This window comes from Vulpes vulpes, chromosome 7 (assembly GCF_048418805.1).
Source record: "Vulpes vulpes isolate BD-2025 chromosome 7, VulVul3, whole genome shotgun sequence".
In the NCBI taxonomy this organism is placed as follows: domain Eukaryota; kingdom Metazoa; phylum Chordata; class Mammalia; order Carnivora; family Canidae; genus Vulpes; species Vulpes vulpes.
In genome coordinates this window covers 44656617-44666900 of record NC_132786.1, presented here as the reverse complement: position 1 = coordinate 44666900, position 10284 = coordinate 44656617, and the positions used below count along the sequence as shown (strand labels likewise).

The 10284-nt window shown below is 39.0% G+C and overlaps 1 protein-coding gene across 1 annotated transcript; it reads left to right on the top strand.

The window, feature by feature from the left end:
- Positions 1-1291: 1291 nt before the first annotated feature.
- FGF20 (fibroblast growth factor 20) lies at positions 1292-10065 on the top strand. Its single transcript, XM_025984568.2, has 3 exons — positions 1292-1836; positions 7469-7572; positions 8948-10065. Exons 1-3 carry the CDS (start codon positions 1551-1553, stop codon positions 9191-9193), a joined length of 636 nt encoding a protein of 211 aa, XP_025840353.1. The 5' UTR covers positions 1292-1550; the 3' UTR covers positions 9194-10065.
- Positions 10066-10284: the final 219 nt, after the last annotated feature.

Sequence of the window (10284 nt, the reverse complement as noted above, 5' to 3'; positions counted from 1 at the left end):
CAAGAATCAGTGCCGTTTACTCATTTTTATAATTAAAATGTGAACAATAACAACAACAACAAACAAACCTTAAGGAAAATGCCTAACCTGAAAAGAATAGGGAAATGCTCTTAGATTGAATAAGGGATTGAATAAATGGTGAGTAGAGGCCACTCACCATTTATGACACTATCACAGATATTCATTTTCTATTTGTGGCAAATATAAGAATGTAAACCATCTGCTTTCAGCCTATTTGGGTTTACCCTTAATCCCTAGATTCATGATTATATTATGTTATTATACGATGTTCATGAAAAGTCCATGACCCCAGCTACACAATTTAAAACTTCCATGTAGATATAAGGCGATCTTGGTTATATCATGTGCTATCCGAGTAAAGATAAACATTAAAGAGAACCTGGGAAGGTGGTGGTGGTGTGGGGGTGTATGTATTCCTAACCTAACCTTGATTATGTAAAGAAAATCCCCCATCTAAATGATAAAAGAAAAGAGTAATGCTTGTACATTTTATTAGTGTTTTAAAATTAGTGAGTTAAACTGTCAAAGCTTTGATTTTCCTTTCATGTGTGTCTGGGCAGGTCTAAGCCTCAGGTAACGCCCTTTTTCCTTCTCTCTCTCTCTTACTTTTCTTTGCACCTGTCCACTGCAGGCTCCCAGCAGCTCCCAAGGAGTCCAATTCTCCTCCTCTTCTCTCCCTTTCCTCCTCCTACCCATCCCCTCCTCCACCCCTCCTCCCGCCTTCTCAGCTGCCCCACGCCCCCCACCCCCCACCCCTTTCTTCTCTATACCTGCCAAGCTGGGCTCCTTTTTAGCAACGATCCATCACTGCAAAGGAGCCCAACATCAAAGGCGGTTGCACAGCAGTAGCTGAAGAGCATCTCGGTCGTTCCAAAGACGACCCCAAAGAGGGGCCTTAGCTGCGCCTCCCCGAAGTTGCTGGCTAGCTCTGGCCGGAGTGTGGGAATGATTTTTGCGACAGCATGGATAGAGGACTGTCAAGGGCCCCTTTTGGCCACTTCCGAAGAGCAAAAACGTGTTGAGAGGAGGCTGGTTTAAGATTTCAAACAGAACCTCCCCAGTGCGCATGAAAGGACTTGATTAGCATATGTCAAGAGGACCCGCATATATACTCGGTGTGTATGTACACAGGACTCTGATCTGATCAGTTTGCGGAGTTGGAGCCTCAGCCCCCAGCCCCAGCCCCAGCCCCAGCCCCAGCCCCAGCCCCAGGCCCAGCCGGGTATTGGCAACGGCGGCGGCAGCGGCAGCGGCGGCGGCAGCGGCAGCGGCAGCGCATAGATGTTCCTGCAAAGCCAGCAGCCGGCTCCCACCTGCCCAAGGAGAGAAGATCGCTCCAAGAGAGTGAAAACTCCCCTGCTATCCCAGTGCAAAGTCCACTCAGCGACCTCACCGGACTAACCGGGTCTTTTTGCGCTTGTTTTTGCTATATATCTATTTTTTCTCCCTCCACTTCCCCATCCCCGCTACACTTTTTTCCTGGGGTCTTTTGTGTTCCCGGATCCTCCGCCTCTCCCTCGGGCCCCTCCATGGCTCCCTTAGCCGAGGTCGGGGGCTTCCTCGGCGGCCTGGAGGGCTTGGGCCAGCAGGTGGGCTCGCACTTCCTGCTGCCTCCTGCCGGGGAGCGGCCGCCGCTGCTGGGCGAGCGCCGGGGCGCGGGGGAGCGGGGCGCCCGCGGCGGGCCCGGGGCTGCGGAGCTGGCGCACCTGCACGGCATCCTGCGCCGCCGGCAGCTCTACTGCCGCACGGGCTTCCACCTGCAGATCCTGCCCGACGGCAGCGTGCAGGGCACCCGGCAGGACCACAGCCTCTTCGGTACGTACGCGCACCCGGAGCCCCGGCTCCTCTTCTCCCCGCGGTGCTGAGCGCGTCCCGGGACGCGTCCGGTGCACGGTGCGGGCTGGGAGCGAGGGCGGCGGGCGCGGGGACCGGGAGGACCCGGCCTGCCCTCCTGCCGCCGCGCCCTCCCGCAGGCCTGCAGTCCGGACGCCGGGGGCGGGAGGAGAAGGCTGGTGCTCCGCACGCACCTGGCGGCCCTGCCCTTTTCTGCTGCCTGGGACCAGACCTGGACTCGGAGTCACATCTTGCTTGCACTTCTTACCTCGCAGGCAGTTTTTGTTTTGCTTTTTTCAGATCCCTGTGTTATTTTCTCCTGCTTCCTCTCACATTTTCTCCAGTACCATTTACCTAACAAGAATGAATAGTATCGGACGTCTTCCGCGTCTTTAAACATGCCTCCCAGTCACGCACTTAATAATGCATCCATGGCTACTGTTGGGACGGTCGCTCTCCCACAGGATGGGAGCATTTACGTAAAGATTTAGCACCCGAAGAGGTAACAGATTAACTTTCAGTGAGCACCGTCGCTACTCTAAGGCTCACCTGGCTGCAATTCTTTGAGCTCTTTAATTTCTATTTGGGTGAGAAAAGGAAGGGGAAAAAAAAAAAAAAAAAGCCTTCCAAGCTACTGAGCATGCCCAGTCGTTCAGCCAGGCTCCTCTTTAGAAATTGTGAAATCCGAAAGCAAAGATCTTGGTATTGACCGTGTGTAAGAGGAAATGGGGAAGCGAAAGAGGATATGGGTGGGAACACAGAGGGACGTGTTTCCGAATACCTCCAGCAATGCCTGGGAGCAGAAGGAGTTAAAAGAAACAAGCGAGTGATCCTGTGACACCAGATTGGGAAATCATATGGTTTCTACTGTGAATTACTCTCTACTAGCAAGTGCCTTCAACAGCCTGAGCTAGCAAGTGCCTTCAACAGCCTGAGCCTTCATTTTCTCTACAGATGATGAGGTTAAATTAGGTGATGATTTAAGGATGCTTTCAGGTTCTAACATCTCAGGATCTTTTCCCCTTCGCAGTAGTTTTCATTATATTAGAGTTAACCCGGTAGCATTCTCAAAGGATTTTTGATCATCAAACTTGGGACATCACTGGAGAGATTTATTATATTTATTTATTTATTTATTTATTTATTTATTTATTTATTTATTTTAAAGATAGAGCATTTACTCCTCGACAGCAATGTGAAAGGGCCCAACATCTGTCTTCCTTTCTCTTCCTTAGCACTGAAGGATTGAGAATCTCATTTCGGAATGGTCCTCTTTTATCTTGTCCTCTTCCCCTTGTTCTTAGACTCATTCCTTTTTTGAGTTGCAGTACTCATTAAAACTTTGGAGAAGTGTAAATCTCGGTTTGAGGGGCATTTGTAACTCTAGATGTAGAAATGAGCATGTGGTGGTCATTTGGTAGCACTTAAAGGCTTAGAAAATTAACTTTTTAAAACCCATATGTTTGCAGCTTTCCCTGATCTCTTTCAAATTCCCATTGACTATGAGTCAAGAGTGTCATGACCTAGTGGCCAACCTTGGGGTCACTTTTAGAAAGTGGTTTCTAAATGGAGGAGGCTGAGATTCTGATTCTAAAGAACTTTGCTGACACCAGGTGGCTCAGTTTTCTTGCTTTTAAGAATTACTGCCCTCCATTCATTTTAGAAAAAAATCCTCCAGCTACTAGAAAGATTTAGAAAGGGACACAAATGTGGTAAAAACTTGTAAGTACAGCAGCTAGACCTTAAGTGGAGGTAATCCTCAGACCTCCTTCCCTACCCCTGCCCCTTGTGATACATAGTATAGCCTTAGACACCTTTAAGACACTTGTGACTCAACTGTAATTCCTCAATGACAAGAGTGGCTTCTTTCACATTCTCTCTCTCTCTCTCTCTCTCTCTCTCTTTTTAAAAAAGATTTTATTTATTTATTCATGAGAGACACAGAAGAGAGACGCAGAGATGTAGGCAGAGGGAGAGGCAGGCTCCAGGCAGGAAGCCTGATGTGGGACTCGAACCTGAGACTGCAGGATCACACCCTGAGCCAAAGGCAGGTGCTCAACCGCTGAGCCACCCAGGTGTCCCACACATTGTATCTCTTTTATAAGACTATAGGAAGAGATATAAATCTATGGGAAGAGACTATAAATATTGGAGACTTGATAACATTCATTAAACTGGTATTTAGATCATTTCCTTAAGAAATGAATGTTGTATATCAGAATTACTATCTTGCTAGAACATTTTCTTGCTAGAATTTTGCATAATTATTTAATAATTGCAAAAATATGACTTAAATCAATTTTGTGATGGCTTAAGTCACTCTATGGCAGAAGGCTACATATTAAGACAAAATATTTACTGTTACACAAAGGGAAAAGAACCCAGATTAGTTCTGATAGCCTAAAAGAGGTTTTCTCTACCATGCATTACAGTGCATCCTAGTGGCCTTGGAAAGCTAAGACATTGTAATTTACTAGAAGGGAATATAGGTGAGAAGAAAGTTTATGTTTAGCATGTATGACATCGTATGCTTCTCTCTGTACTTGCCTTCTTTTCCTAGTGCTTGAAATATTAATTATAAAATTATTTTGCTATTTTCTTTTCAACTCATTTATGTCATCAAAGTGAGAATTTTGAAAAAGCTTAAGAATGGCTATTTGTGATGTTAAAGTAAGCAACATGTTTGATAGTTTATACTGATTTGCCCATGAATGATTAAATGAAAAATTCAGAACCCTGTATTTAAAATTTGAAAACCACATCAATAGAAGCTAAACAAAAAGGTCCCAGTGAGGTTAAAATAATTTCCTATCTGATTTCACTCTACATTTATAATAGTTTTCTGCACAGTAGTACAGTAGGAAGATTTTGCCTGATATATAAACATGGAATCATTACTTAAAAAAAAAAGTTTAACCTGAGATCAAACATATTCTTTTAAAGGCTTTTCCTTTATTCTCTCCTATTCTCCATAGATTTGTCTGATGTGGTTGCATTGTGGGTTGACTCACCTGTTTATTATGATTCTTAAAAAGGCTGGCTTTGAAAATGATACCAGAAAGACAAAGTACCTCCAAGTCTTTTTATGGGACACTGGGCATTAGAAAATCTATCTAAAATCTGTGATTACCTCTTAAGGAAAGTTTTTCATGTCTACTCTTTGTTAAGGAATTAGCTTAGTTGCCACCTCATATTATAAATAAGAAAGACTTGTCAAATCTCATTTAAGAATCAAGTGATTACAAATTACTATGCGGTATACTATTTCCTTGAGGAGAAAAAGGATCAGAATTTAAAAGTGTGGCTAAAATCTCTAAGGAACACAAAAAACACATCACCTTTTTCCCATCAATCTCTGTGAACCATTGCAAAATTATTAAAACCCAGTATGGATGAAGTTTTAGATGTTGCTCACTTAATATAGTTGAAACTATTGAATACAGTTATTCTAAAAATATATGTGATTTCTTATCTTTCTACAACTACATTTTTTTACAAGATAGGAGCATTATCTTAAAATCAGAAGTAAGATATAGGTGGTTTACCATTTAGTTTTGCAAGGAAAAATGGATACTTTATAAGACCTGTTATATAATTGGTTCATATGGAAATGAAACATATTTTATTATACTTGAAAATTGGTTCTATTACACATCCTAATAATCAGTTTGTTCATTGAAAGACAAGAGCATCTTAATGTAAATCAGATACTTACAGAGAATTAAATTATATGTGAGCCATAGTACACTTTTCCATTTGAATTTAACATTCAATACAAATTCAAGTAATTATACATTTGTAACTGTATCGTGGATGAAATCCTATTAATATATCTTCTCCTCATCATGTTTTGGATCTATATTTTTGTTTCTAACAGGAATCACTCACTAATGAGCTTGGTAGTATGTTTAATTTTCATTTACTCCCCACTTCTATGTTCGTCATTTCAGTGGCTGTCCTATGGAGCCTGTGTCTTCTTGCTATATCTTATCTTCCCTCTACCTTTGGCTCTCCATTAAGGCACTGACTCTTTCCAGCCACTTATAGGCTATTTGGTAGCGTATTCTTGCTATAAGCTATAAGCTATCCTTGATAGCTCTAGTGTTCTATGTGATCTACTAATGGTTTGAAAGAGCTCATTTGAGCTCTTGGGAATCTATGTTTAGAGCTTAAGAATCTATGTTTCTGCCAAAGAATGAATTAGGCTCAGGACAGAATAGAATGCTCTGTATAAGGGTTAGCTAGATTTTGTGCTTTCTCTTGGCCTTGGGAACATCACGTGTCCAAACAGAAGTTTGTACAGTAAATCAAATCAAGATATGACTTAAGAGCAAGAATCAGGATAAATGGTGCACATTTACACTGTTTGTAGAGCTTAAGAAGGAGTAAAAGGTGAAGGTAGAAAGCTGTTGAGGAAGGCAGTTTCAAACATCGAAAGCAGGTTTATATATTTTTCCAGAAAAAAGTCTGAAGAACAAGACAAAGAAATTAGTTCAAAGGTTAGTATGTGCAGAGAAAAAGGGTGATGCAAAGGGAAGCATTACTTTTTTTACTATGATGTTTTAGTGTATTATGTGGAGAATGTATGATACTAGTTTATCTATTGATAAATGAAAATAATGTTAGGAAGTTATTGATAGCAAAATCTACTTGCATGCTAAAATCTCGGTATTTGGCTATCACATTTAATGAATTATAAAGTCCTTTTACTTCTTTGAACTATTAAATTTATTTTTAAGAACCATGTGAGAGGAAACAGCATACTGTGTAATCTATAAAGTTTTGAAACCAATGTATTGTCCTGAAGTAGAAACACTGGATTAGGGCTCAGAAGATGTGAGTTCAAGTATCCATTCTACTAATTCCAAATATCATATTCTTAGGCAAGTTGGTAAATCTTTTTGAGTCTCGGTGTCTTTAGGTGTAAAAATGAGGATAATATTATCTTCCATTCCTATCTTAGGGAATTGTTTTTTGAGGACCAGATAAAAAATATAAGTAGAAGCCCTTTATAAACTGTAAAACACTAATATATAAGGTATACTGGCTGCTACTAGGAAAAGATTGACTTGATTCATAGTTAGAAAAACCAAAACAAAACAATCGATAGAACATATATAACTAATGGAATCACAGAGAACTAAGAACATCTCTGTTATGTACTGATTTATGATAATAATAGCTTCCATCTGTTGAATGCATAAATGTGTCGGTCCTTACTGCTGTCCTAGAAAGAGGCATTTCACTCGTTTTGTACATGAGGAGATGGAACCCCAAAGAAGATAAATGTCTTGTGTAGACAGAATGGCCAGTAAGGACTATCAAATTTTAAGTTACTGCAAATTTTACAGTAAGTTATGCAAGTCAGTCTGGTTCATGGTTTTATATCTTTAACATTACGCCATGATGGACAACTTTACTTTTTATTTTTTTTCCATCTGTAAAATGGGAAGATCATCATAACTAATATGATTGTATAGTACTTTTCAGCTTATAAAGGACTTCTACCTACATTATTATACTTAGCAATATTGGTCTACTATTTGAAGGATTTTCAGTTGTCATATGTTCATTAATATGTCATTATTTGTCATTACTTTGTTTATAAATGTAGGTATCCTGGAATTCATCAGTGTGGCAGTGGGACTGGTCAGTATTAGAGGTGTGGACAGTGGTCTTTACCTTGGAATGAATGACAAAGGAGAACTCTATGGCTCAGTACGTATTTTAAAAACATTATTGTAATTCTTGAAGATATGACTATATTGGCAGTAAAAAAACATAATAATGCATGTCAGAAGAAATATGAAAAATATACATATGTAGAAATTAAATATCTATATCCTGATTAATTTCCATGTGTCCGGGCAGTAGTATAGTCAGTCAATTTCAGTTTTTGGTGTTTTGTTTTTGTTTTTTGTTTTTTTGTTTTTGTTTTTGTTTTTTTAGAGAGAGAACACACACACTAGCAAGTAGGGTAGGGGTGGGTAGGGCCAGAGGGAGAGTGAGAGAGAGAATCTTAAGCAGGCTCCATACCCAGTGTGACCCTGAGATCTTATGACCCTGAGATCATGATCTGAGCTGAAATCAAAAGTTGGGCGTTTAAGTGACTGAGCCACCCAGGCACCCTCAATTTCAGTTCTTAAGCCCCAAATATTTATTGCTTTAGCTTGCTAGTTCCACCTGCCCATTATCCTGGGTCTTTCTACTCCCCTCTATATTTTGATCATTTCCTACCAAAGACAGAGAAAAATGATATTTTCTTCTTGCCATGTTAAATTCTTTTCACCTTTAATCATTTATTTAATGAAATTTTCTCTACCCAAGATCATCTTCCATAGCTAAGTATATATGTGGCTGGCCTTCATAAATAGGAAATGAATGAATGAAGTTTTAGGTAATTGTAAGCAACAACAGAAAATGGCAGCCATGCTAGTTTGATCATATCTTGATAATTATAGGAACCATGATTCAAAAAAGCAACTTTGATCTATCCCTTAGGATAATATACAGTTCATCTTAAAGAGGCAAGAAATCACTGGGCCTTTACTACATTTACCTAATAGTAATCTCTAGATAAAAGTTAATTATAGGTAATGTATCATCAAACAATTAATAAATACATGTAGGGAAGATATATGATTTGGAATGATGGTTTTGAATTAGGAATTTGGATGTTAAGATTTTGAAGTATTTCCAAATGATAGTAGAGACTTGCTGTGTAGAACTTGGGCATCTAACAACAGAACATGATTAACTATAGGCCTGTTATGTGGGGGTAGTAGTAGGAGGGAGATATATAATGAAGCATGGGAAAGTTCTGCATATTTATTAAGTATTTGAAAATGAAATTGAGAATTGATCTTTAACTTAAAGTTCTTCCAACCAAACCACTAGGAAGTTTAGCTGCCTGGGAGAAAGAATTCCAGATAACATAAGAACTAAAACAAAATAAAGCAAAAATAATTCATCCTTTTCCCTTCTTTGACAAGGATATTATTATAAGCAAAGCAATAAAAATATAAAGATGAAACTTTCCTAAGGAAATTCTCACTAAGGTATTTTTTAAATGGTTGTTACATTTTTTTTATAGGAGAAATTGACTTCTGAATGCATCTTCAGGGAGCAATTTGAAGAGAACTGGTATAATACATATTCATCCAACATATATAAACACGGAGACACTGGCCGTAGGTATTTTGTGGCTCTTAACAAAGATGGAACTCCAAGAGATGGTGCCAGGTCTAAAAGACATCAGAAATTTACACATTTCCTGCCTAGACCAGTGGATCCAGAGAGAGTTCCTGAATTGTACAAGGATATACTGATGTACAGTTGAAGCATGATAGTGTCTTCACTGAACAGCCAAAATATGACCATTCTTTCTTGTCAGAGTTCACATCATAGAATAATAACCCAGGCTCAGAATGTTATGGGGTTTTCTCCTGGGAGACTGAATTTGGAAAGAATATTGAGAACAAACAAAAAAAACCTTATTTTGACTTGAAGTAGACCAAGACCTCTCTTTATAAGTGGATTAAGTTCCCTTAGGTACACTGGCTCAGTACTTACTGGTAGCTGAAAATCTATTGAACTGTGGATAATGGGAACCCCACCTGGTTTGCTGCTGGTACCTCACCTTTCTGGATTATGTTTACTTTAAAAGTTATGGTAAAAATAGAAACTTCATGTTGAAGAACTAAATTGACACAGTTGGCCAAGATTATTGCTATATAAATTCTGAGGACCTTGCAGGGTTTTGTAGGTTATGGAGTTATATGTGAAAAACCTGGATGAAATGTGGACTTTGGAACATGCCTCTACCAAGATGGAACATTTTTTTAAAAGGATGGACCTATTTATACATTTTCAATTTGCAAATATTTATTATATATATTTATTTATTAAAGAGTTTATTTTTTACTGGTATATGAAGATAATACAAAGAAAAAAAAACAACAAAAATTCTTTTATTGTGCCATTACTTTGTTGTGATGTCCTGAGCTGTAGAGAAGACATCACTTTTGCAACATAGTAAACATAGAATAAATCTTGAATTTCTTTTAAAAAATATAGCATAGATTATATATATTTTTGCAGTCAATTGCCTTCTAAGTGTAACATTGGTTCCTTTGGCTTAGAAAAATGCTTTATCAAACTGTATTGAATTCAACACACATTCAAAAGGGAATTAAACATTTTTATTTTGTGTTTTGGTTTCACTCCTTTTTAGGTGAAAGTTGTTCTACTTATATATTTTTAAATGACAAAATTGAGAATATTTTGATACTTAGAGGACTTCTAATGTTAAAAATTATGAAATATTATAGGCAATTTATGCTCACTTATTTTCTTATTCAGTGTGGCAAAGTCCAATTCCCCCCCCCCCCCCAGTATGATCATAGAAAGAATTAGTTTATGTGGCACTGG